Genomic DNA, 25,117 nt, shown 5'->3' with positions numbered 1-25,117 from the left:
TCTTAGTGCATTGACCAAATCACTTCGGTCTGCATGTTGATTTAGCCTTTTCTTCATCTCTTCCTTTTTCTTGTTCTCTGATTTTATCTCCCTGTGATACCCATGCCTGGGTCACACCACTGGGCAAATGGGGCGTTTGGCGAAAGTGTTTTCTGTCCTAATTGTTTTTACTCAGGGGAGATGACACGAGGGAGTGGATGCTCAATTCGTGTTATCAAATGGTTCGCGGGAGGATATATTCGCAGGTCCTCGACCGAAAGTCAGGCGGGCGCATCATTCCACCTTTGAACACAGGCGTGGCACTTCATGCCTACGCTTCACCTCGACTGGACATATCATGCATGGAACTCGCCTGGGCCAAGACTTGCTGGTACGCGCAGTATATAGACCTTGATACCAATGTGATATGTATGCGAAGAGTGCTTTCTTTCTGTAGGGTATCTGGATAAAGCTGTCCCTGTCTCGCCCATCCTCGTCGCACCTTACAGGACCGACACAACCACCATCAGTCAAGGCCCTGCTGCTGATCTATAACCGCTTGCGCCCAGCATCCTTGCAGATAGACTCCGACCGCAGTGATATCATTTCCCACAGCTCCCATCACCCGCGGGATCCATCCATTCAAATCTCGAAATCACATATAGGTGTATACCCCATACCGAGCGAGATAAAGAACAACTGTCATTTCTATTTCCGTCATATATCATTCCTTGTTGTTACTCAATTCCTTAAACCCACACACCACCGAACCGGCAAAAAAAAAAGCAAACGAAACACCTCGTAGAATATTCGCTGTTGAATATAGTATAAGAATATGTAGTAGACAAGGTATACATAACAAATCGGGATTCGTGAATCGCGGGTTAAAAAAACGAGTCGGGGAGCTGTGACAAGAGACGTTCGAATTGTTTTGGTGTGGGTCGGTTAACCCAGGATAAGCTCGTAGATGATGACGATGGTATTGATCACGATTAAGGGTACTGTTATACAGATTCCCCTTTTCTCCGTTGGAGAGAGGGGGAAATGGGCAGAGGTTAGTTTGGTTATTTGTGACTCGCGGTGTAGTGCGGGAGATGAGGGGTTTGCGCGAGGGAGATATGCTCGTGTGTAGCTTGGGCTTTTTTTTTTATTGGTAGTGTTATGGTTGGGGAGAAAGACGTACTTCGCATGACGGTCCGGACACTGGCGATCAGATTGATGGTTTTGGCCTTGACGCTGGTGTTGTCGTAGGTTGCGCCGAAGGCTGGATCGGCTTGCATGCGGCCCCAGCCGACTGTTTTGGGGGGAAATAGGGAGCTTGGTTAGCTTGCTGAGATGGTCCCGGGGGAAAGGGGAGGGTTGTGGAGCGTTGAGGAGTTCCGCCGAGGGGGGGGACTTGGACTTGTGTGGACGTACTTCTGGCGAGGAAACGGTCCTCGGAGAGGATGGCCAGGGAGTTGATGAAGAGGATGACGACTGCGGAGACAAGAAGAAGCGATGGTTAGTTTCGGGCTGCGGATTTTCGGCTTGCTCAATGGATTTGACGACAGGGAGAGAAGGGGACGGACCGTAGAAGAGTTTCCCTAGGCCGAAGAAAAACATCTTGGCGGGAGGATTGCAGGAGTGTTGAGGAAGGTTGGTGGTGAGAGGTTGAGGTTGATGTGTTTAGATAGTGAGTGGTGTTGAATGACGGCGGAGTGGAAAGGGAAGTTGCGGGAAGGCACTGGGCACTGCACTGCACCTGCTGCACTCCACCCACTCATGTGATTTTGGCCATCTGTCTTCCTTCATACTTCGACCTACTTGGCTCCTCTTATGCATTGAACACGACTCTATCCGAGCAAGCTGGGATTATTAGGCTCATCATGAGTGGGAGAGATGCTGGTAAGTGCTATATTCATTCTTGTCAAGAAAATAAGAAAACAAGCCAATTGACCTGTCTCCAGTCTACGTGCTGCTCCTCGCCGCAGTGCCCGCCCTCATTCTCCTCCATTTGGTCGTTGCGCCATACACCAAGGTAGAGGAGTCTTTCCATATACAAGCCATCCATGATATTTTGGCATACGGGATCCCCACGAGCAATGTCAGCGGGACACTTCGTGCGGATTATGACCATTTCACCTTTCCTGGTGCTGTTCCTCGGACATTCGTCGGCGCCGCGCTGCTGGCCGGTTTGGCGCGGCCGTTCATTGGGTTGCAGCACTCTGTCGACAGGCAATTACTTGGTGAGTAGTGCGCAAGCTGTCTTCTACGCTGTGTGGTCGATGGCTAAAGGATCATGTCTTCAGTTCGAGCTATCTTAGGCCTATTTAATGCCGCATCGTTGCTGTCATTTGCGGGAGGTCTACGGCGTACTGCCGGCAAGACAACCGCCATCTGGTACCTTTTGTTCCAGAGCAGCCAGTTTCACGTTCTATACTATGCGTCGCGGACGCTCTCAAATATGTTCGCATTTGGGATGACTACCCTAGCTTTGCGTTACCTTCTTCCAGAGCCATCACTGTCTACCGCAGCGTATCGAAAGCGCTCGCGACTCGCTCTGTGTCTGCTGACAGTAGCTGGCATTATCTTTCGCTCTGAGCTTGCCATCTTCCTCGCAACCAACACGATCTTTCTCTTCGCGACCCGCCGTATCAGCATCCCGCACGAGATCATTCCCGCCGGGATCGTGGGCCTTGTCATCGGCCTAACCACGACTGTGGCCGTGGATTCTTTCTTCTGGCAGCAATTTCCCCTGTGGCCCGAATTCGAGGCGTTCAAGTTCAATGTCATCCACGGCCAAGCGTCAGCCTGGGGCATTGACCCGTGGTACTTTTACTTCATCAACGCCGTTCCTCGTCTCCTCCTCAACCCTCTGACTTATCTTGTTGGCATCCCCATCTCGCTTCTGCAACCCGCCACCCGCTCCGTCGCAGCATCTCTCCTCATTCCATCTCTTGTTTTCCTCGCTATCTACAGCGCCCAGCCCCACAAGGAATGGCGTTTCGTCATCTATACCATCCCTGCCCTCACCGCGGTCTCCGCTCAAGGCGCCTCCTACATCTGGACACATCGCGCCAAATCAATAATTTACTGTCTCCTCTCCCTGGCCCTGCTAGCCTCAACCCTAGCTTCCTTCATCGTCTCCACTTTCGTCCTTCTGCCCGCCTCCTCCGCCAACTACCCCGGCGCACACGCCCTCCACGCCCTCCACAACCATGCTATCCCTCCCACAGACAACGTCGCCAATGTATCAATTTACCTTGGCAATCTGGCCTGCCAAACTGGTGTGACCCGCTTCCTCCAGTTCCCCACCAGTCAGTCCGACTCTCCAATCTGGAACTACGATAAAACCGAATCCCCTCTCCTCAAGTCGGACCCTACCTTCTGGTCCCACTTCGACTATGCTCTAGTCGAACCCGGCGAGGAGGCCGAGCTCGTCCTGTCTTCCTCCTCTGTGGCTGGGAAATGGCGGCCCATTGATACTATTTCCGGCTTCGCGGGACTCCGTGTCCTCCGGCCTGGCGACGAGGCTATCGGTGCTGTTGAAGGAGATCTCCTGGGGTATGTTGTGGGAGACAGAGGGGTCGAGATTTGGAGCAGAGTTCGCGAGCTTGCTCGACGAACGGTCACGCGGGGATGGTGGGTGGAGCTCAGAATGGAGAGCAAGATTCTGATCCTTGGGAGAGATGGTGTTGAGAATGTTTGAACTTTCTAAACTACAACTTTTTGTTTTCCAATGGGTATGTAGCTGATATAAAGAGCCAATGTGGTTACAGCGAGCCCTAGCAGAAAAGAAAAAAGCATTAGACATAGTTTCAAGATTTCCACGGACGTGTAAAGATTTCAGATATCCTCATACTCGAATGGTCCCTACTGCAATTACTATGGGAGACCTAGCTGCTCATCATGCTTCTCATACCTCGCACCCGATCATATAACAATCTTTCGTAGTACTAGTCAGATCACCTCTGGTTGATAGCAGCAACGCATCCCCGCTCTTGTACCATGCACAGTCTCAAATCGATCACCCTCAATCGTAGTCTCTTTGTTTGGGCTATCAGCCTGTGAGTCACTGATATTCACCACATTCACCAAACAAGCGAATCTTCCCGGTAGCGAGCTGGCCGTAATCTTAAGATTTCGTTCTGAGTTCCCGATATGGCCGGAAGCGAGTTGATATTAGTCGTATAATCACCCCGGATATCAGCTATCTCTGATAACGAGCCAGATTCTATCCCAACATTCACTGCGAACATCAGGAAACACCGGTAGCGAGCTGATCTGACACCAGGAATCACTCCTGATATCAAACTATCTCTGGTAGCGAGCTGGATATAATCTTAATGTTCGCCACCGTGTGGCCTTCGTGGGATATAAGATCCCCCCTCGATCTCTCTTCTTCTTCATCTTCTCTTCCTCCTCTCTTCTTCCTCACCACCCGTTCCATTTCTCATCCTTCCTCTTGTCTTGAGCGCCTCCAAAAGTTCCTTCGTCTTGAAATCGTTTTCAACATCCACTCATCACATCGTTAACGATGTTCCGTCTCAAAAATCTCCTTGTTTTCCTCCTGGTGTTGTGGTTGTTCATGCAGACTGCCCTGACAAAGCCCCAGGGTCCCACTTCCACTGATGTTGCGAACATCGATGACAACTTGAACTCGCTCAAGGATAGCCGTGTTGAAGGAACCCACGCCCAGCCTACTGCCGAGCACGATGTCCCCTCTGTGCCCGATGGAGCTGTCCCCGGTGACGACGTCCCTGAGGGCAACGACCAGAGCGGAGTCCTAGGCCTGGGCGGAGGGCTCTTTCCAGTCTCACGTCCTGACACTGTAAGTGGAGAGGGTGGTTGCGAATAGGTTGGCTTGATCGATTGTCCTTAAGCGTTGCTGACTTTCGTTCGTGCTGTTCTAGTGGAGAACTTGTCTGGGCGTTTGTGACTGGAACCACTGGTGCCACTGCGCAAAGACTCGTTGCCGTTGCTGGCATCGTCATGCCCCATGCAAATGCATCAACCACTTCAAATCTCGCGATGAGTCCGCGGAAGATGATGGTCAGAGCGACGTTGCCGGTCTTGATGCTGTTGACGGTTTGAACACTGCTGATGATTCGGATCCCACTGATGGTTTGGATACCCCGGTTGATCTGAACACCACTGATGATTCGGGTTCCATTGGTGATCTGGATCCCACTGATGATCTGAACACCACCGATGACCTGGAAACCCCTGTTGATCTGAACGCCACTGATGATTCGATCACCACTTCCGGTCTGAACCTCACCGAAGGTCCAAACAACCAGACCCTGATCATCATACCTCCCTTTGTAAGTCATTGATCGGGTGCCTCTGATACCGTGTCACTTGCCCTCGCTGACTATCATCCTCTTTAGCCTCCCGTGCAGTGCAAGGGAATCTGCAACCTGAAGCACAAGTGCTACTGCTCCAATACTGCTTTGACCCACTGCCGTTGCCCAAGGATTGGCTTCCCATGCTCGTGCACACGCTACCTCGATAGTCCAGCTGCCCGACTGGAAAGCGCGGACTCGAACACCACCTCGACCTCGAACACCACCTCGACCTCGAACACCACCTCGACCTCGAACACCACCTCGACCCTGAACACCACCCCGACTCTGACCATTCGCGCGGCCTCGGAGACTGATGAAGAAGGGTCGGACACCAACGAGGGTTCGGACACCAACGAGCAGTTGGATACCAACGAGGAAGTGGAGAGCACCCCGGTGTCACATCTCGCTCAAGCGGTAAGCCCCTGACACTTCTCCCGATGTTCTTTCGGACCCCTGCTGACGTTTCTCACACAAGCCTGCCGGGCCTTGCAAGGGTCGCTGCACTATTCATGGGAAGTGTATGTGTGGAGGGTTGACCAAATGTACTTGTCGCCACGCTGGCAAGACCTGCTCGTGCGTCAACTGAAAAGCTGTCTTTGGAATCGCTTGTTGGCATGTTTGGGGGATGCTTAGAGTGATTACACTTGCTTTGGAGCTTTGTTGTTGTTCTTGTTGTTGTTGGAGCCTTGGAACTGTGCTGTGCTGTTTCCTCTGGCAAAAGCCGTTGTTGTTGGGCGTTGCGATCGGATGATGTATCTATCATGTTAACCTTTGTGGCACTGCCACTTGAACAATGAGAAAAACCTTCATTGACTTTGAGTATTCCTTCAACAGTGTACCTGCAAAAGCAGTAGCAACTCCCTCCGACTTGTGATATGATATATCGCGTCGACGCGCCGCTCTTGCCTGGTGCGAACTACTTGGCCACCCGTTCCCTCGATTCTGTCCGAAGCCGAAAGATACCAACAATCGATCTCACGGACCCAATCCACACCTACACATACTCAAATGCTTGTAGAACTTCCTGTCTGTCTATCTGCCAAGATGCCACCTCGAGCCAAGGATGCGCACAATGCAATTTACACACCACCTCCCTCTTCTTAGCACGGGAGCCTAGGTACTGTAGGTACCTCGAATACCAGCCTTTACCATGAATCAAAGTAGGAGACTTGGATGCAAATCGCACAGCTACCCTGAGATCGACGATCTCGGATGACCTCGAAAGTGGATCACGCTCAAAGGGCCAGTGACGCCATAGGATCACCGGTCGCGGTTGATCGGAGCCATCAGATTTCCTGTCTCGACCCGTCACATTGTGCTTGCTTCATTTTGCAGACGACAGCTGCGGCTGTCGTGCACGACAATGCAACTATCTGTCGACGTGGTGGTCCGCTGAAGACGCCACTCCTCCACAAGAGAGACCCCGACTCAGACTCCAGCTGTTGAAGTCGCGCAAGAGGACGAGAGATACTCGATAGGTCACTTTGTTGAATCCGTGTGCGGCACTTTGACAGGATGGGTACGACGACGTTATGCTGTCATCTGGAAATGACTGTATGCCTTCTCCGTATTGCGTCGGGGTAGAGAGCTTTCAGAAGGCGAAGAAGACGACGGAACACGGTTGTATTGGCCATAGTTACTTCCTAGAGTAAGTGTGTATATAGAACTGTACATATGAGTATACGGTAGCGATTGCCACAGAAGTCTTTTTGTGGTTTTGAGAGGGGTAGAGAGATTATGCATCACGTCCGCCAAACCCGGCTAGTTGTTGCTAGTTGTTGCTAGTACTAGCAGGGGGTAAAGGGGGTTGCAGCCGGATAATAAAGGCGTAGGACTTCTATAGGTCTGGAGGATTTGTTATCAAGCTCCGGGTCGCCGTGTCTTTTCTGGTACTGCCCCGCGGGAGAGGATATTCTTAGAAAATGCACGTCCCCTATCACAGCGGACGAAGGATCGAAGACAGTACGGAGTGCCGTGCTCAATAACCTCGACTTTGAGGATTCAGCCGGGTTTGATATAGTCGACCTTTGGTCTGTATCTAGCTGTAAAGAGTCACTATGAGTGTAGATAGTCAGTCAGATTGTGATTGCACCAAGTAGACTGTTATGCAGTGAGTATGATTTAGTACTCAAGTATGTTGATGATGAATCCAATTCCCATAATGATGAAAGAAATGCCCACTGCATCCATGATCGATGTCACCTGACCCACTCTCAGTGGAGCCTCGATCCAATCATCGTCGCTCGGGCGGGAATTGACAGCTCGCATTCAAACACTCCAAACATGATGATCCGAGGTCGAGTCTCGCCCTCGGAGGAAGGCGAGGCGAGGTTGATCTGGGATTGAACTCTTCTTCAGGCTTTCAATTCATCTTCCTCAAAAGACACAGAACACCAGTAACTCCAAAATCCAAGAAACAAGAAGAGAGCGTGTCTGGAACGCGCTCTCTATTTCTTCTCCCTCTTTCCTCCGACATTGCCATTCTCACGGATCAGACTGGAGGCCAGTCTTCAATTGCTCTCTCTGTCCCCCACCAAGATCACCTTCCATCGCTCCATATCTCCGCCTTTTACCCCCATCCCTTCTCATCTGTTCCCCCGAACCTCTTAAACATGGAACTTGGTTTTCCACGAGGGCTCGGGCAGAATCAGAATCAGGCGTACGGACACCGTCACCCGCCAGTCCAGCAAAACTCAAAACCATCCGAAGGTCAGCTGCCAAACTTCCCGTATAGCGTCATGGATGCGCGGAGCATCCCACGCACCCTCGGCCCAGCCGCCTCCACCCCCGGCCCCAGTATACTCGAACAACAGCACCAGCAACATTCATCCTCAACCTCATCGTCAACCACACCCTCATCTATACCTCCCACCGGTCGTCCTACATCGCCTCCCGTGGCTGCCACCGGCACAGCAGCGATTCACTCCGCCGCCGCGGCCGCAGCCGCGGCCGGCAGCGCCGAAGTTGGCCAGCAGTCTGCCGACTCCCTTGCGCATGGCAACGGCAACGGCAACGGCAACGGCGAGAACTGGGCCTCGCGGGTCCTGCAGGAGATGAAGGACTTGATGCTTCTGCTCAATCGCGAAGGTCGAGTTCTGTATGCGTCACCCTCGTGCGTCGAGATCACTGGCTTCGAAGCCCAGTCGCTCGAAAAGAGCGACCTGTTCCGCTATGTTCACGAGGACGACAAGTCCGTTCTCACTCAAGAATTGAAAGAATGTATTGAGACTGGCCGGCTGTTGCGCTGCCATTTCCGCTTCTGTAAGCCAGATAGCAGCTTCTGTCTGCTCGAAGCACACGGACATCCACATATCGCTCCCTCGGATCCCTCGTCGATGCCCAGTGGTCCGGGTGGTGGTAATGGGGGTCGCAGCACCAGCGCCAGCAGCATCAGTGCAAGCAGCAACGGCAACAACGGCAGTAGTGACAGTAGCAGTAATGGTATCAGCAGTGGAGCTGGCTCAAATGGTCACCGAAGACTTCCACGACCGCTATCCCCATCGCCACCGCAACAGCTGCAGCAGCAGAAACAATCCGAGTGTCGAGGGATTTTCCTCGTCTGTCGCCCTTATCCGACTAGGGGAGCCCAGCTCCTCAACTCATTTCTCGAACATAAGATCGAGAACATCCGCCTCAATCAGCGCATCGCGCAACTCAAGGAAGAGGAAGAGGAAGAGCTCAACGCGACGCAGCAATCTTTCAATAACAGTAATAGCGGCGCCGGCAACAACAATTACCACCACCACCACAACAACAACAACAACAACAACAACAACAACAGAGATGGCCATTTTGTCCACACCTCGACCACCACTACCCGTCAAACATACATCACGACCACGCAGACGGTCACCCAATCCACCACCAACCGGGCACCCGCCCGCGACACTCCCTCCACTTCCGGCGAGGACAACGAATCCTCCGATACGGTCACGAGTAACGCCGACGATGCGGATTCGCGCTCGTTTCCCGGCATGGAGGGCGTCATAGACCGCCTACCTGCGGTCGACGACATGTCGCATATCGAGGGCATTGAAGTCATGACCGGTCTGTACTATGGAGAGGGCGAGCGGTCCCAGGGTCTGAGTACCGGCCAAAAGCATGGTCGCTTGGTCCACTACTCGGACATTGATGGCGAGTCGTCTGGCAACGATCCCCAGGCAAGTCGAGGAGTCGGGGATGGGGATCGGAGGAAACGACTCAAGGGCGAGTATATGTGTACGGACTGCGGGACGAGTGATTCGCCGGAGTGGCGGAAGGGGCCCGAGGGTCCGAAGACGTTGTGTAATGCTTGTGGATGTGAGTTGATGCTCCTGCCCGTCCTCCCTCCCCCCCCGTTTTCCACTCATTGCTTCACACTTGGCTTTTCCCCCTCCCTCCTCTTTGTTTTCTTTTCCGGTCGAGGACCATGACTAACTAGATTATACAGTACGCTGGGCTAAAAAGGAGAAGAAACGCCAAGATCCCTGATCAGTAAAACCTCTACTTCGTACTCCGTACTCTCCCCGGTCTCGTCTTTGCAAGGTGGGTGTAATGGGGAAATTTTCCAAGGCCATTGACGCGACGTTTGTCATGATTGTTACTGTACTACCTGCATTAATTGCCACTTAGGGTTGGACATTGAGACTCCCCTTGCGAGGATACCCCCTGCTCCTTTCACTTCTCGTTTCTTTTCTTGGGATATTTCTTCTTTTCTTCTTTACGGGCTGGTTCATGTACTGGTTTGGTCGTGCGTGCTACTGCAGCAGAGCATGTGAAACTTACTTTCAATGCTTTTAATTATGACTTGGTGTCTATCTATGATGGCATGACTACTATACGGGATATGTATATTCGGACTAAAATCGAATGGACTTGGTGTCTCCTCCGGTTGCAATTATGACCAGCGCATGATCTTCATTTTGGGTTGGTGGGAAGTGAGCTATGTTCAGGGTGTGCATGGGACGACGAGATTAAACTATTGACTCTTAACCGGTAAACTTCCGGAAGGGGAAATGGGGGTATGAACAATGCATAAGACATCACAATTGATAATCGTGGCAACAGAGAAAAGAAGACATGTGTTTGGAACGTTGTAGGGGGAATATGCACACGGCAAGACAAAGTCAACGCCTTCATGAACGATCTCGTTCTCTCAAAGACAATTTCATCATCGACGACCCCACCGGACTCAATTCTTGGCGGCTTTCTTCGGTGGCGGTGGGAAGTAGGGTTGCGGCTGGGGCTGATGGTCCGACAGCGTCTCCGTCGAGTCTTGTTGCATCGAGCGCCGTGGGTTCGGGGTGCTGAAATGTTGACGCAGGGGTAGGTCCGAACTCGAACCGCCGTCGCTCGGCGCTGTGGTGACGTGGTGCATCGGGGACTTGGGAGGCATGCCTAGGGGCTGCATCGTGGTCATGGGGATGCCCGGCGACTTGAGCACGAAGTCCTCGAACTCCTTCATGGCCCGCTCGTCTTCCTGGCGCTCCTCGATTTCCAGGCGCTCTTCCTCGGTGATGATGCAGTTGCGTAGGCTGAGGCAGGTGATGCCGAAGTAGAAGAGACTATAGTGCGTTTGTTAGCTTGGGGAGGCCTTTGAACCAGTTTCAGAGCAAGAAAGAGGTCAACATACATGATGATGATGGAAAATGCGAATAGTGCTTTCGCTTGCTGGCAGTAATGCACATTTGACTTCACGTAGGCCACGGAGCATTTCTTGGTGATATACCACGGTGCGCCAGGTTGAGGATGGTCTGGATCCGACATGTCGGGGCCGGCTTGATACCGTACAGAGTAAATCCAAACAGCGACCAGGCCAGCGTGAACAAAGGCGCACACAGGCGGGTAGAGCATATGAAGGATGTGAAGTGGAATCTTGGTGATCCACATGAAGACAGCCAAGATACCGAGGACGAGGTTGTACCGGGTGATACTTTTAGAAGAGAATCGGGTTAGTTTGAAGATTTGCCCTCTCTGCGGAATTTGAGCGTTGGTAGCTGTAGGAGTTTAAAAAACATACAGTGAGCTCCAAACCATCGGGGTCGTGAACGGGCGGTGATTAGCCGCAGCGTAGAGGGCCTCATTGGGGGCACTGTTGAAGCCATTGTCGGCGCCATCCTGCCAGAGCTTCGTGCGGTAAAGATCATGATTCGCGATACCCGTCAATGTTAAAATGATGACCACCAGCGGCAACTCAACGCCCATAAGTATATACAGGAGGTTGTGATTCCGCCATCGTGTCGGGAAGTAGAACTTCTTGGAACCGAACATGGTGAGAGAGGGAGAGCACTGGGTGTAAATAGTACTGTTTCTCTATTCAATGCCAAGATCTTTCTTCAGATCTGGCAGACGGGGGACTGTGAAAGAAACCGTCCCTCTGAAACCCAGAATCCTGCGTTGTCTGGCGCTTCGGGCTCGTATTCTCACCGAGATGCGTTGGAATGGGCCAGAGCCGGCTGGCTGGGCGTTTTCAGTGCAGGGACATCAAAGACAAAGCCGGACAAGCTGAAACGCGAAATTATAGGCAGAGAGGATATGTCCCTTTGCAAGCAGGAGGGAAGGAATCAGAGAGGGCGTCTGTTGGGAAAGGGAGGGCGCATAGATATGAAGTACCGGCGCCTCCCCGTAGGGAAGGACCCCCAGGTCGAATGGTCCGGATTCCATGAGCACGATGCGGAGAGGGGCAAACGATCACAAAGTATGGCGGAGAGTGCACTGGTTGCATGTTTCTTACAGGTGCATCTAACCAATGCGTGTCGGCCAGGAAGCGCCCGCACCTAGGGCTTGTCGCCAATGAGGCGCCAGAGTGGGCGGTTTGGCTGCCGGCCGTCACACACTAGAGCCGTGTGATGGTGAAGAAAGATCTGCATGCACGCCCCGAGAGGCTTGCTTCTGCAATGAGGGGGAGTAAGCCTGGCAGAGACTAACGACTCACAGGTAGTCGTTGAACGGCCGTGCTCACTTGAGATCGAAGCGCTCGGGTGGAGTATCCAGCCATGACTGGTGCTGCTGCTGTGACGGCTCATGCATGATTTGAGGTTGAGTATTGCCCTCATACGAAAGGCATAACCGTGTCATGTGTCATCAACTGTGCTCTCAAATGTACGCTTCTAGATAATCGTAGAAGTCAAAGACTGAAGCCGAATCTCCATGATGGTAGTAGTAGTTGGAGATGGTTGGAGAATGGAAAGAGGAAATGCGAGCGGCCGAGCACATGACATGGACGTCACCACCTTCTCGAATCACAGCTCACTTTACAACCATATTGTCTCTTGCACAATCCAACCTTGAAACGAATTACTGCGAAGCCAATAGTCGATTATAAATCCAGAACCTCGATATAAGCGCTCGGGTAAGGTATTATCAAACCGCGCAAATATACGGAGTACGCATCACCAAGATTGGCGCCTCTGGATGCGCCGTCACACCGTGCTACGCGGCCTGTCACGCCATCTCCAACAATCCCGGGGTCTCTTTAAGCGCCCACAATCGGCTACCACGCTACAGCGTTACCAGATGAGCGCAGCAACGAGTGGGAAGGGCACATTGCCCCATCAGATGCGCACTGCCGCCGAGCCCCGCCAGAACCGACTATACAACGTCCGCCTGTCGCATATCGAGCAGGTCAACCCATGTGTGCGACTGCTGCAACTAACCATTCCTCGAGAGGTACAGAGTCCGGAGGAGAACACCCAGGAAAGTGATCAAGAAGTAAGAGCTAGCTTCGATCCCGCACGACCTTCTCTCTCCCGCACTCTATCAAAACAATTGCTTCACCCCTTCAACCACTCATCATACTAACCACGTCCCCTCCCCCCACACAGTCGCACCCCCAACCATTGACCTTCCTCCCAGGCCAATGGCTCGACGTTCACATCCCCTCCATCTCCAACGCAGGAGGCTTCAGTATCACCTCCACCCCCGCGGACGCACAAGTCCTTCCCTCGCTAGCCGAAGCAGCCTCCGTGGAAGCCATCGCCAACGATGAAGCGGGACTGCCCCCGCTCAACCCCGAGGGTCGATCGCCGTACGTAGAGCTCGCCGTGCGCCACGCGCCCTCGAACCCGGCCAGCGCGTGGCTCTGGAAGCCCACGGAGGAGATTCTGGGTTCCGAGCTCAGCATCCGTGTGGGAGGGAGCTTTGTTTGGCCGCCGTCCGGGGTGCGGTTGACTGAAATCCGGAATGTGGTTTTCATTGCGGGCGGAGTGGGAATTAAGTGAGCTTGCCCCGCTTCCTCTCTTCGTTGCGATCTATATAGCCTTGATTACCCTGGGCCAGTCCGAATCTCTGGACTGGCCTTTCCTATCCTTCTGTTGTTACGAAGTGGACAGGGGTGGTTTGGGGCTGCGGGCAGTCCGAGATGTAGTCTCCCTTCGGCTTTCAACATCTTCGCTCCCCTTGACCATCAACCCTCAATACTCCTCTCCTCCTCATGATCGAATGGCGACAGAAGAGTTCAGCTAACAGCCTCTAAGTCCCCTCATCTCCATGCTCTCCCACCTAAACAACGATGACGAGGCAACCACCACCCTCCTCCATCCATCCTTCAACATCCACTTCCTATATTCCACCAAACTCCCCCAACCAGAGACGACGACAAAAACAACAGCAACAGCAACAGTAACAGCAACCACCACCCAATCCCCCAAGAGCCTACTGGACCAGATCCTCTTTCTCTCTCGCCTACGACATATCGTAAACATCCAGTCGCAACTCCGTCGTCTCCGGATCACGCTGCACCTGTTCATCACGAACCTAGACGAAGAGAAGAGGAAAGAGTCCTCTCCGCTCTTCGGACACTCATTCGACGATGATAATGACCTGCGGATATATGGTCGCCGGATCAACGCCGAGGATCTGCGGGCCGCCGCGGCAAGCGGGGACGATGGGACGATCGAGCCAGGGAAGACGGTAGCCTACGTGTGCGGACCGCCGGGCATGACGGACGATATCGTTGGGAGACTGGAGGGGTTACTTGGTGGTCGAGAAAGGGTATTCTATGAAAAATGGTGGTAAGACCAAAAGAAAAGGGAGCCATAGTGTAAAATTGGTATGCGAGAAAGTAAAGAAAAAAAACTGCTGTAGTTCAGTAAAGAAAAAAAATCGATAACAACGATAGTGCATTCAAAATAGCAAATCAATCTTTTGGGAGGGTAACCCTGCAAAACAACACCCCCCTTCCTTTTTGCCAATGCCTGCAACTGCCGGTTCCGAGCTCACACAGAGGTATAGGTATAGTACAAAGAAACAAGTCAAAGTTTACTCCGGTTTGCGATCGAAGATAAAAGCCGAGCCGTGGAGCTAAATGGAGCCCTGTGTCAATGAAAAGGGAAATGAAAGAAGAAGAGAAAAGAAGCCTCTTAATGGATTTAAAGTTCTGGATCCGGTCCCTTGACCGTACCTCCATCAATGATCATCATCTCGTCGATGCGGCCTTCGGTCTCGCCATGCTCAAGCCGCTTGTAGGTCATAACGCGACCGGGGTTCATGTCGAAGTCATAGAACCGCACCCGTCGCACGTAGCCCCCATAGCCTCCGTAACCGCCAAACCCGACTCCACCTCCATAGCACATCCAAAGGGATGGCTTCTCTTCGTGATCACGGTTCAGCATGCAGTAGTCGTTGACGTGGTCACTGGGGATTTGTTAGCGCGACTGTATCTGCAGATTCAATATGGGAGAGACACTTACTGTCCACAGCTCACAAATAGAATGCCCTCTTCTTCCATAGCGTCCTTGAAGCCCGAATTGAAGCCCGGAGCTGTTGGAGCCTCGGACCAGTTTCCACGGTAGTAGTTGCGAGAGTCGCGGTACTCAGGCACAGGAATGTGGATGAAAGCCATATTCATGTGCATGTGAGTGTATTCGTGGTGCTTGTTCCGCAAGCTATGAGCAGTGTTCTTAAACCAGTGGATTTGGGTGGGTTTGATCCAATCGTAGCCGCGGAATTGACGCTCATCAGGGGAGTAGGAGTGGCTATCCAGCAAGTACAGAGTCAGAGCCGAGTGCTGAGTGCTTCCACGGCCCAAGACCTCCACATAATAATTTCCAACGCCGTCCACTTCCTCCGGCCCTGCCCTCGAGAGTGAGTATGGCAGGTCCTCCAGTATCGTCATTAATTCCAGTCGGGAAAGGTCCCCCTCATCGTCATGGTTGCCGAAAATAGCCGCGTAGGGTATCTTGCGATCGACCAGCAACTTCACAGACTTGAAGAGTGCGCTCTGCGCATCCTTGGCTGTCTCGCCATTGACCTGATCTCCGCTCAAGACAACCATGTCCGGCTGCTCTTCGTCCAGGAGCCGCTCCACAAACTCCAGTGTCCGGGGATCAGCTTCGCACTTCTGGCCCGGAATCGACTCCGCCGGCACGGGGTCTCGGCACGCTCCGAGGCCCGTACTCAGATGCAAATCTGCGAGCTGCATGATCTTGAACCGCCCGTTCTCATTGATGCGAGGCACTGGCTTCTTCGTCTTGGCGGGATCGCCCCTCCGAACGCTAATCCGGGCCTCCAGGGCCTCCGTCCGGCTATCCAGTAGCAGCGGGGTATCCTTCACTTCCCAGCCAATACGAGGGTCCACGGCATCCGCGCCGAACAGAACATCGACGGCCGTGATCGCCTTCTGCGAGTCACTCGCATGCCGCTTGGCGGTCCGCTTCAGCCAGATGCCTCCGGGTCTTTGTTCCCACGTCTCCTTTTCGTCCTCGGGCTTATCTGAGTACTCTGGGACGAGTCGGCTGATCTTGAGGTCGATGACCACTTGGTCGCTGGCGAGGAGCTCCTCCTCTTTCTTGCGCTCGAAGCGGACGAAAGCGCTCGAGGTCCAGCCGGTGCGGAGGTAAAGATCCTTCTCCACCTGCGACCATGCCGTCTGTGGGTTGGGTTTGCAGCTGGAAAAGACATTCACGGACGAACAGGTGACAACTGTCACATCGGTGACGACGAAACCGTTGTAATGGGACGGAAGGTGGCCATGGATGGAGGCAGGGAGAACGCGGAATCGGTTGTCCAAAACCACGACGAGGAGAGTGACAAAGGACGCGAAGATTGCGAGCTGCACGCCCGCTCGAACCTGAAAAGAAACAGCAAATTTAGCAAGGAATCTCGTCGCGAGCGAGCATCAATCTCAGGGATGCACAGATGTTCCAAACATACAAGTCGGCGTGTCATGCTAAAAGTGGTAGTGTTAATTGGGGGTACCTCTGGCCAGTGCTAAACAGATGTGTGAAGCGGCCACGAGCACAGGAGCATGTTGAAACACACAAGCACTGCACAGAAAATTCAGGGGCTTGCCAAAGAGAAGGACCTGATCACCGGTCATCTCACAAGGGGCCCTTGATGATTTTCTTTTGAATTCAGGAGGGGAAAGAAGGCGATCCGTTGTCTGGCCTGCCCCAAGCGGAGTCCGCCCCCAGTCCCTACCAGGTCGGGAAGGCGGTGGCGGAATGGTCACATGGTTCTGGCCCGTCAAATCGGAAGCCGGACGGGAGCTAGCCCCTTGCAGGTTAGCCGAGGGGGAACCCTGCACTAGCCTCGTTTGGGATATTTGGTTCATCCCCATTAATACTGAGCTGCCACTTGATACCAGCTGATCAAAATTGAATGTCATGTCTATCTATCATTGTAGAGTCTAGTACTTGGCCTGGCTATATGTCTATGGCCTTGTAGTCTATATCTATTGCTGCAAAAACTGCCCCTTGTTCAGGCCTTCTTGGCTTCCTCATGGGCCTTGTCCAATCCTTCTTGAGCCACTTTCTTGACAGAGACCTTGCCCGCCAGGATGTCCTTAGTCGTCGCAAGAATCGACTCCCAGCTTTCGAAGAGAGTGAAGGGGACACCTTGACGCTCGCAGAAAGTTACGAGGTCTGGAAGTGTTAGTCAAGTCATTTCAATCAAACGATCCTATCAGAAGCCTACCTTTGCCCTGCTTAGCGAACAGCAGATCCGTCTCTGCCGCAGCAGACAGATCAGAGACCCCATCGCCCGCGTACAGCAAGGTCGGGCGCACGTTGTCTGGTAGCGCGGCGTAAGGCTTGATTTCCAAGGATTTGTCGTGGCCGAAATGGCTAGGGATATGACGTCAGCTGTGTTTGGACTGGTCACGAGGTCCAAGTGCGAGGCTTCTTACCTATCATCGTGGTACTTGATTTTCCAACCACCCTCGCTGTTTATGTCCTTACCATCGCGGCTCTCAACTTCATTTGCAACGATGTAGAGATGGTCGTCTGGCTTGCCGCCCAGCAACGCCTCGAACAGGGCACTGATAACGGGGATCATGCCGGAAGACAAAACAACGATCGGCACATTGTTCTCCCGCGACCAGTGGTAGAACTCGACGAAATAGGGGTCTAGCTTCATGTTTTTCTTGAGGTACTCGATACACTCATTATAGGGGGTCTTGATACTGTCTAACATGTCGCGGAAGGAGTCACTAGGTTTTGGTGTTGGAGATTAGCCGGCCGTCAAGAAGCCGACCCTATTTTGACGCACGTACCGGAAGCTCATTGTGCCTTCAAGGACCGCCAGGTTCCCTTCGCGGCGCTTGTCGCGGCCATAACCCAGGTTATCGATCTTGCGAGCGAAGTAGCGAGTCAGTCAAAGACAGCGAAACATTGAATCGACTGGGATTGGGAGTTTACCATAGCATCGTTGCCTGTTCAAGTTCATTAGCAGGTTTAATGGACTGACGTCACGGTCAGAGCAAGCTTACTGTCTTCAAGAGTGATTGTGCCATCGAAGTCCGTAAAAAAGATGATTTTGGGGTTGGTCTTCATGTATGGAAGATTGGAGGCGGCCATGGTCGGTACTTGTCAAAGGGTGGTTTTTTTTTGGCTTTTTTCTCTAGTTCTGCAATGTCAGACACAACTATATGCAATATTGATCCAGCGAAATCACCGAACAGGCTTAATCCAGAGGGGCGAACAAGGACGGGATGCGGACAACTGGCGCTGGGGAGCGGGGCCGACAAAACTGATTGAGGGGCAGGGGAAGGCCGCGGCGGGTGAGCGGACAACTGGGCACGAAATGGTTCAAGAGAATGGTCAAGTGAATGATGCTCACAGTGCTGAGGAAAGTTGGGAGAGAGAGAGAGAGAGAGAGCCCCGCGTTGGAGAGGGGGGAAGAGAAAGGAAGAGAGTCAGCAGTCCAGCAGCTAGACTCGATCAGTGAAAGAGTGGATAGTCACGAAACCCACCGTAGAGCAAAGATCAATTGGGCCACGCTTGACTCTTGAGTCAGTCGTTAGATCGGCGGAGTTTCCCCAGATACTGTGCCACTTCGAGACTAGTTCATCAGTGAATTGTATTCTTTTTTCCGCAATGGAAATGGTTCCTGGGGCTCGATGGAACAAGACGGAAGGCATCTCGGAGCTCTTCCGGCCACTCACTTCAGTCTTCCAATGAAGACGCACCGACCCAGTCATGCTGGGGGGCGGAGATAACAACGGGAGCGGACCGTCTCTTCGGGATTCGGTCCCCATCACTTGACTGGCAGCCATCTTCACTGCATCGATCACAGAAGTTGGTTGATATATTAGATAGACCACCACGGGCTGTGACTTGACCGGGTCCACTCATTGGAAGATCGAAGGTTTTCTAGGTCAAATGCTTTGTCACGGACGTTGCGCTCGATGGATCTTGAGCGAACTCAAGACTGCAGGACTGCAGGACTGCAGACTCTTGAGTCAAGATATCGTCTGTATCCCAAATAAAGCACTCTCTTGAGGTTTTATATCAGCAGTTGTCTCAGGTGCTTGAGTAACCATTGTTGACCAGATCAAGGAAAGATAAGATGGAACAGTAGAAATCCTGCTCAGCACACGCACTCTCGAGGAATCTCCACGTCCTTTCTCCGCCGGCCGGGCCGGCGCCGGATAAGGAAAGCGTAGTCGGTCCCTTTCAATCGGAAAAGTTTCGTTATGGTGCATTAGAAGTTAAACAACCTTCTTGCCATTCCCCTGGGATCAATTGCCCTCAATGGCGCGTCTGCTGCAAGCACTACGTCGGATCTTGGGACCGACGCCTTCAGCTGCGCCCAAGACCGCAAGCCCGAGTCCTTCATTGCCATCGCAATCCATCGCCCGTCGTTTCCCATCCATTGATACCAATTTTACCTATCTCCGGGGTAAGGGGATCACACCCGCGTGCGATTGCTGCTTTGTGTGTACTGATATCTAACATTCACTAGAGGGAGATAGAGCCGTCGTCGATGGGAAAACGCCTCTGTTAACCAAACCACTGCGCAAGGGTGGCCGGACAGATGTCCGTCGGGGGAAGTTGGAGCACGACGATATTATCGGCCGGAGAGTGCGAGATCTGATCCCGTCACATAAGGGTATGTTTACCTTTGTGCAATCTTGTACCACCAAGATGAGAACATAAATAAGCAGAGCGCTGACCCGTACATCTATCTAGGTCCGGAATACAGGCTCTATCTGCCCACTCTTGAAGAATATGTCGCACTGACGCCTCGCCTGGTGACACCGGTATGCACAACCACCACAACAAGCTGGCCCCCCCCGTCTAACGGAAGATCCGCAAACTATCTAGATTTACTCCGCAGATGCCAACCTAATCGTCTCCCTCCTCGACATCCACGTGGCGCCTTCCTCCGATCCCGAACAAGCTCCTCTCGAAATCCTCGAATCCGGCACCGGCCATGGGTCCTTAACCCTCCATCTCGCTCGTGCCATCCAGGGCGCCAATTCCATTCCACCTCCGTTTCCAACAACCTCTCAAGTCAAAGACCTCGTTCCCTCCCGCACCTCCTCGAAAACACCTTCATCAGATTCAACAACAACAGAAGCAAGCCCAGAACCCGCCACCTCCTCCACTTCCGCCTCAGTCACCACCACTACCACCACCTCAGAAGCAAACCCCACCGATACTCTCGCCACCCAAACGACCTGGGACAACTGGCGCTCTCAGCGCAAAGCCGTCATCCACACCGTCGACATCACCCACAAAACTGCCCGCCACGCCGAAATCCTCGTCCGGGGCTTCCGCCGCGGCATTTACGCCGGCAACGTCGATTTCTACTCCGGCCCCGTCGAGACCTGGGTCGCGGCGCAGAAACAGGAACGTAGCCGTTCCTCCGCCTCGACCGCCGAGGCCGATAACCAAACAACAACCACAGCTTCAGAGCCGGAGGTGGAAGTGGACCCGTTCCTGTCGTACGCGATCCTCGACATGCCCTCCTCGCACCTGCGCATCCCGCACGTCACCTCGATTCTTAAACGCGACGGCTTGCTCGCGGTCTTCACGCCTAGCGTCACCCAGATTGGCGACTGTATGGAGTTGATCCGCCGGGAGCGGTTGCCGCTGATCCAGGAGAAGGTGGTGGAGCTGGGCAATGGGATCAGCAGCGGGCGGCTGTGGGATGTGCGGCATGCGACGAGGAAAACCAAGGAGACGCTTTCGGACGCCGGGGCCGGCGCTTCTTCCTCCGTGCCGGAGGAGGGGGTAGAGGCAGAGCAAGAGGGTGCGGTTGGTGAGGAGGTTGCGGAGGGGGCAGCGGCTTCGACCTCGGCTGGCAGCTCGGTGGACGAGGGTGCGGATCGGGTGCTGGTCTGTCGACCCAAGGTTGGCACCAGGATCGTGGGAGGTGGGTTTATTGGTATCTGGCGGAGGATTGAGGATTTGAAGGTGAAGGAGAAGGTGACCACCAGTACCGACGCCTAGGCTACGCGACACACACCATGTATAGCCGCCCCCAAATGAAATATACCCTTTGTCTATAAAATAGTTAGAAATAAATTGCCATGATGTGACTGCCTATCCATTTCGGACCATATCATTGGCCCTGGCACCTACAGTTACTATGACCACCCCACCAGTCAAAAGCATATACAAAACCCCATTGCCTAGACAAGTGTCTTACGAATTACCAGAACTACAAAATTCTTCTAACAGTGCAACAGCAAAACTACAAGTGACGAGGAAAAGAGCAGCACTCTCAGCCAACCAACCACACCATCAGACCTCTTCAGAAGGGGATAAAAAGAACCAAATCTTGCTTTCTGCATCTCCAAATGGTGGGAAAAAAAAACACAACGAACGAGTAAATCGTATCAGGGTTCAAGACTATGTAACCCAACCGACCAGCCGACCCATGCATACACACAACATCAGCAACAGCAACAGCAACATGACACCATTCGCCTGTCTTGAGTGCAAAAGGATGAAAAGAGTTTCAAACGGAGGTGGAGTTTGAGAGAGAGGGCAAAGGGGAAAGAACCCGAAGAGAGATGTAAGATTCGGGACCAGGATCCAATCTACAAGTAGATCACGAAGCCGACGGTGGGAAGCCACAGAGAGAGAGAGAGAGAGAGAGAGAAAGAAGAAGAAGCAGAAGGAAGCGTCGTTAAGGGAGAAAAAAAAATGGAAGAGCATAAGACAAATCCTAACACATACCAACGGAGAGAAGCGAAAAGATTGAGAAAGAAGAAAAGCTGCTGCTGCGCCATGGAAAAAGCTACTTTCCAAAGAAAATCCGGGGATGCAGGTTCGGCTGCATGAAAAAGTCCCCCCACCGGGCGACAGCAGAAACAAGAAATAGACTCACAAGAAGAAGAAGAAGAAGGGTAAGAGTGGAAAAATGCAGCACAAGCAAGGAAGCAACTGAAGAACACCACAGACACGCGAAAGGCCCCCAAAGATTCCGAGATAACAAGATAAACCGGCTACACAAACACCAGTTCTCGTAAGATTCAACATGCTCCGTTTCCTCAATTCCGTTGCGGTCCAAAGTCCGCTTCCACAATCTTGCCCTTTTTCCCTTTAATGGTAAACTCCGCAAATAATGCGATATGATCACTTGGAAAATGAAAGTTGGGGAATCCGGGCACTTTCTGCAGATAGTCCTTGTCCACCTCCCCAAGTAACGCCGACACATGAAGTGTATTCGATGAGAACCAGACGTAGTCCAGAATATCCTTGAAATCCGGCGTGTAGTTTGTGAAGCTGAGCTCGCCGATGGCATTGTATGCAGACTTCAGCTTGAACGGATGCGTCATACCAACCCGGCTGAGGTTGCCGTAAAGGCGCTTCTCCAGATCGGGATGTGCCTCCGTAAGCCGGCCATTGGCGACCAGATTGTAGGCCGCTGATCCAGGCGCAGAGTTGAAGTCTCCGCACATGAAGAGCGGGATCTGCTCGCCGCTGCTATACTCCATGGATGGCGCGCATTCCGGAGGGTTTTCGGTCTCATTGCCCCCTGCATCAGCAAAGCGGAACGCCGTCTTTTCGGTGCAGGCAGGCCACTTGGCATATTTGTCGGAGAGCTTGGTGATTTCTTCCATCAAGATGGCCGTTTGAATCAACTTGACATCCTTGAAAGCGGGATCCCAGTAGAGATGGGCATTGACAACGATGAAGCGTGAGCCAGTCAACCGGTTTTCCAGGAATACGACAACAGCAATGTGATCCTTCTGCCAAAGGCGATTATAGATGTCGTCTTGGCCCTTGGCGTCGGGTCTCCGTACGGCCGTCTGACCGAAGTTGATCAACTGCTTGTCGAGGAGAATGAATTTGCTGTCTTTGAAAAAGGTAGCGCAACCATCGACATTCTTGGCTTCCTCCTCTTGCATACCCATGGCGCGTCCTCTAGGCCAATAAACACCCTTGTAATTGTTGTACGCCAGCTGCTCCCTGAAAAATCCATTGTAGCTTCCCTGGTCGACTTCCTGAAGACAGACAATGTCCGAATCGTGGGACCTCAACTCGCTCAGGATAAGCTCTCGTCTATACTCCCATGACAGCGCACGTGAAGGAGTATAGCCGAAGTGGGATGCAGTGGCAGACGATTCGCACAGAGCGTTGTAAGAGAGAACGGTGACCTTCTCGGTGGGAGCGTTGCGGGAATTCGCGGTCTCGTCCAGAATGACCCAGTCTCGATCAGGTGGTGAAAGTTGAACTATGGCTAAAACGTTAGTTATCAACTAGATGATGCGGACATTCTCCGAGCCGTATACATACCTGGCATTTCTTCCCTCAGATACTTGATCAGAGCTCTCGTGCCCTCCTTGATGATCTGAGACTTCAAAACGTCGTTCAGCGGGTTTCCTTCTATACCCAACATCTCCAGCCTGTACAAATAACCCATTTCGTAAGGTAGCGTGCGAATATTGTTGTCAAAGAGCAGAAGTTGTTTCAAGCTTGTGAGCATACCAATCTCCTCGGGAAGCTCGGTAAGGTCGTTGCTCGAAAGATCCAAGTGAGTCAACTTCCGCAATTGTCCAATGGCCGGAGGAAGAGTTTTGAGCTTGTTGTGGTTCAGATACAATTTCTCGAGAAAGGTGTAACTGAAGAGGGACGACGACAAAGCCCGCAAGCCTTGTCCGCCGAAATCGAGAGCATGCCAACCTTGCCGCGAAGATGCTTTTGATTTGACAACGCCATTTCTCTCTTCACCTCCGTTCTCTTGTGGTTCGGGATGGCTGGGCGCGATCTGAATGCCTTTAGTCTGCTGAGCAACTGTCCGAGCATAATAGTGGGGTGAATTGGCCTGTCGCGACTCCGCCGCTAGTTGAAGCTGTTGCTGCCAATGTTCGTTCATGGAGTCATCGAGGTCCTCCTCAACATTGACATGAGCCCCGTTCTGGAGGGGACCGGGAGTGAAATGCGGAGTAGCGGCAGCCAATGCCCCGCTGGAGAAGTTGTGTTGGTGGCTAATGTTGTGGGAAGCTTGGTTATGGTGGGCATGGTGATGGGTTTGCTGAGCAGGATGCGGATGATGGCTTTGCGACTGGAACTTAGGCATCTGCATGCCAAAGCGTTGGTGGGTCTGGCCGCCATTTATCATGACATGCTGCCCTTGGTGGGTTTGGCTGTACATCGTGAAGGGATTGAGAGCCGCTGCTTGGCTGAGAGGAGGGGAGCGGGAGGGTGAAGGGGTCTCGTGGCTAAATTTTAGTCTTCCAGTCGGGGAGTTGGTCCCGTTCCGTGCGAGGTGACGTTGGTGAGAGTGTTGTTGCGCTTGTGTTTGGAAGAAGAACTGCCCGGCCCCAGGCTGCTGGAACCTGTAGGTACCATCTGCCATTTAACGTGGCAGACGAGACCGTGAGTGGACTGATTGGGGAAAGGTTCTAGAGCAGATTGAGGCTGGACGAGCCGGATTGGAGAAGGTGACGGCGGTGGCAGGAGAGAGAGGAGGATTCGGGGACTGGATACGTTCTCTCCTTCTCTTCAACATGGGGTCCTAGGCGGAACCACCCCAATTCGGAGACACGCAGGGGATCACGAGTGCAGCGACTCTCACCACTTGTTGAATGGTCTGGTGCAGCTTGAGCTCGAGTGCCAATAGATCGGATGGGGGGACGGAGGGGCGATGGAGGTGCAAGCGACGGAGGGGGTGTGGGCAGGCGGGTGGATGGTCGGAGCGAGCGAGTCAGAGGACCGGAAGACGATTGACTGGCCAGAATCCTGAATGTGAAGTTGAGCAGCGCTGTCAGACAGCCGGTATAACTATCAAAGTGAGGAATGCGCGCGAGCAATCGAGGAAACGATGATGTAGCAGAGACGCCAGCGACTCGAAGAGATAGATGGGAGTCGGAGTCGCCTTGGGAGGCTCCGAAGTTGGTTTGCATTCGAAAGGCGGGAGGTCGTCGGGGTCACGTGGTGTCACATCCAAGCGGGCGCAGTTCGCCGCCAATGGCAAAGCCAAGGCCACCCTTCCTTTTCAGCTGATGCTTAGATTGATTGATTGATTGATTGATTGATTGATTGATTGATTGATTGATTAATATTGATCGCCTATGGCTTTCGTCTCTTCAGTTTATCCTCTCTTCTGCATTTCTGTTTCTTTCTGCTACAATAAATCCCTTGTTTCCCGCAATCCAG

At 52.8% G+C, this 25,117-nt stretch overlaps 9 protein-coding genes across 9 annotated transcripts; 5 read left to right on the top strand and 4 right to left on the bottom strand.

The window, feature by feature from the left end:
• Positions 1 to 1,043: 1,043 nt before the first annotated feature.
• BO72DRAFT_499341 (YOS1 family protein) lies at positions 1,044 to 1,581 on the bottom strand (the record flags this gene model as incomplete). The annotated part of the gene is made up of 4 exons (XM_040948836.1): positions 1,044 to 1,111; positions 1,163 to 1,273; positions 1,396 to 1,455; positions 1,548 to 1,581. The coding sequence occupies 4 exons, from the start codon at positions 1,579 to 1,581 to the stop codon at positions 1,044 to 1,046; spliced, it is 273 nt and encodes a 90-aa protein (XP_040798250.1).
• A 152-nt stretch (positions 1,582 to 1,733) lies between these two features.
• BO72DRAFT_450954 (dolichyl-P-Man:Man(7)GlcNAc(2)-PP-dolichol alpha-1,6-mannosyltransferase) lies at positions 1,734 to 3,712 on the top strand. The gene is made up of 3 exons (XM_040945375.1): positions 1,734 to 1,863; positions 1,926 to 2,204; positions 2,268 to 3,712. Exons 1-3 carry the CDS (start codon positions 1,845 to 1,847, stop codon positions 3,665 to 3,667), a joined length of 1,698 nt encoding a protein of 565 aa, XP_040798249.1. The 5' UTR covers positions 1,734 to 1,844; the 3' UTR covers positions 3,668 to 3,712.
• Positions 3,713 to 4,495: 783 nt separating this feature from the next.
• BO72DRAFT_499339 (uncharacterized protein) lies at positions 4,496 to 5,732 on the top strand (the record flags this gene model as incomplete). Its single annotated transcript, XM_040948835.1, has 3 exons — positions 4,496 to 4,789; positions 4,872 to 5,282; positions 5,349 to 5,732. 3 exons carry the CDS (start codon positions 4,496 to 4,498, stop codon positions 5,730 to 5,732), a joined length of 1,089 nt encoding a protein of 362 aa, XP_040798248.1.
• Positions 5,733 to 8,329: 2,597 nt separating this feature from the next.
• BO72DRAFT_352967 (GATA transcription factor LreB) lies at positions 8,330 to 9,770 on the top strand (the record flags this gene model as incomplete). The annotated part of the gene is made up of 4 exons (XM_040940705.1): positions 8,330 to 8,672; positions 8,853 to 9,100; positions 9,215 to 9,605; positions 9,736 to 9,770. Coding segments are annotated over 4 exons (1,017 nt in total), but the record flags the coding sequence as incomplete, so codon positions are not given.
• A 327-nt stretch (positions 9,771 to 10,097) lies between these two features.
• On the bottom strand, positions 10,098 to 11,808 carry BO72DRAFT_213949 (uncharacterized protein). The gene is made up of 3 exons (XM_040939699.1): positions 11,305 to 11,808; positions 10,918 to 11,217; positions 10,098 to 10,849 (listed from the first exon to the last, which is right to left on the bottom strand). Exons 1-3 carry the CDS (start codon positions 11,553 to 11,555, stop codon positions 10,477 to 10,479), a joined length of 924 nt encoding a protein of 307 aa, XP_040798246.1. The 5' UTR covers positions 11,556 to 11,808; the 3' UTR covers positions 10,098 to 10,476.
• A 767-nt stretch (positions 11,809 to 12,575) lies between these two features.
• Positions 12,576 to 14,467, top strand: BO72DRAFT_450950 (FAD-dependent oxidoreductase). Its single transcript, XM_040945374.1, has 3 exons — positions 12,576 to 12,995; positions 13,109 to 13,500; positions 13,760 to 14,467. Exons 1-3 carry the CDS (start codon positions 12,699 to 12,701, stop codon positions 14,298 to 14,300), a joined length of 1,230 nt encoding a protein of 409 aa, XP_040798245.1. The 5' UTR covers positions 12,576 to 12,698; the 3' UTR covers positions 14,301 to 14,467.
• Positions 14,308 to 18,307, bottom strand: BO72DRAFT_479676 (uncharacterized protein). The gene is made up of 9 exons (XM_040947591.1): positions 18,177 to 18,307; positions 17,992 to 18,122; positions 17,921 to 17,934; positions 17,776 to 17,852; positions 17,410 to 17,712; positions 17,199 to 17,347; positions 17,034 to 17,146; positions 14,975 to 16,353; positions 14,308 to 14,918 (listed from the first exon to the last, which is right to left on the bottom strand). Exons 2-9 carry the CDS (start codon positions 18,077 to 18,079, stop codon positions 14,654 to 14,656), a joined length of 2,388 nt encoding a protein of 795 aa, XP_040798244.1. The 5' UTR covers positions 18,080 to 18,122; positions 18,177 to 18,307; the 3' UTR covers positions 14,308 to 14,653.
• A 907-nt stretch (positions 18,308 to 19,214) lies between these two features.
• Positions 19,215 to 20,964, top strand: BO72DRAFT_410834 (tRNA (adenine-N(1)-)-methyltransferase). The gene is made up of 4 exons (XM_040942449.1): positions 19,215 to 19,403; positions 19,467 to 19,613; positions 19,694 to 19,764; positions 19,829 to 20,964. Exons 1-4 carry the CDS (start codon positions 19,256 to 19,258, stop codon positions 20,957 to 20,959), a joined length of 1,497 nt encoding a protein of 498 aa, XP_040798243.1. The 5' UTR covers positions 19,215 to 19,255; the 3' UTR covers positions 20,960 to 20,964.
• An 873-nt stretch (positions 20,965 to 21,837) lies between these two features.
• BO72DRAFT_213865 (CCR4-Not complex 3'-5'-exoribonuclease subunit Ccr4) lies at positions 21,838 to 24,431 on the bottom strand. The gene is made up of 2 exons (XM_040939698.1): positions 23,255 to 24,431; positions 21,838 to 23,198 (listed from the first exon to the last, which is right to left on the bottom strand). The coding sequence occupies exons 1-2, from the start codon at positions 24,315 to 24,317 to the stop codon at positions 22,006 to 22,008; spliced, it is 2,256 nt and encodes a 751-aa protein (XP_040798242.1). The 5' UTR covers positions 24,318 to 24,431; the 3' UTR covers positions 21,838 to 22,005.
• Positions 24,432 to 25,117: the final 686 nt, after the last annotated feature.

The sequence above is a fragment of the Aspergillus fijiensis genome (genome assembly GCF_003184825.1).
Source record: "Aspergillus fijiensis CBS 313.89 unplaced genomic scaffold BO72scaffold_51, whole genome shotgun sequence".
NCBI classification, from domain to species: Eukaryota; Fungi; Ascomycota; class Eurotiomycetes; order Eurotiales; family Aspergillaceae; genus Aspergillus; species Aspergillus fijiensis.
The sequence above is the reverse complement of the archived record's forward strand: the minus strand, read 5'-3'. Positions and strand labels throughout refer to the sequence as shown.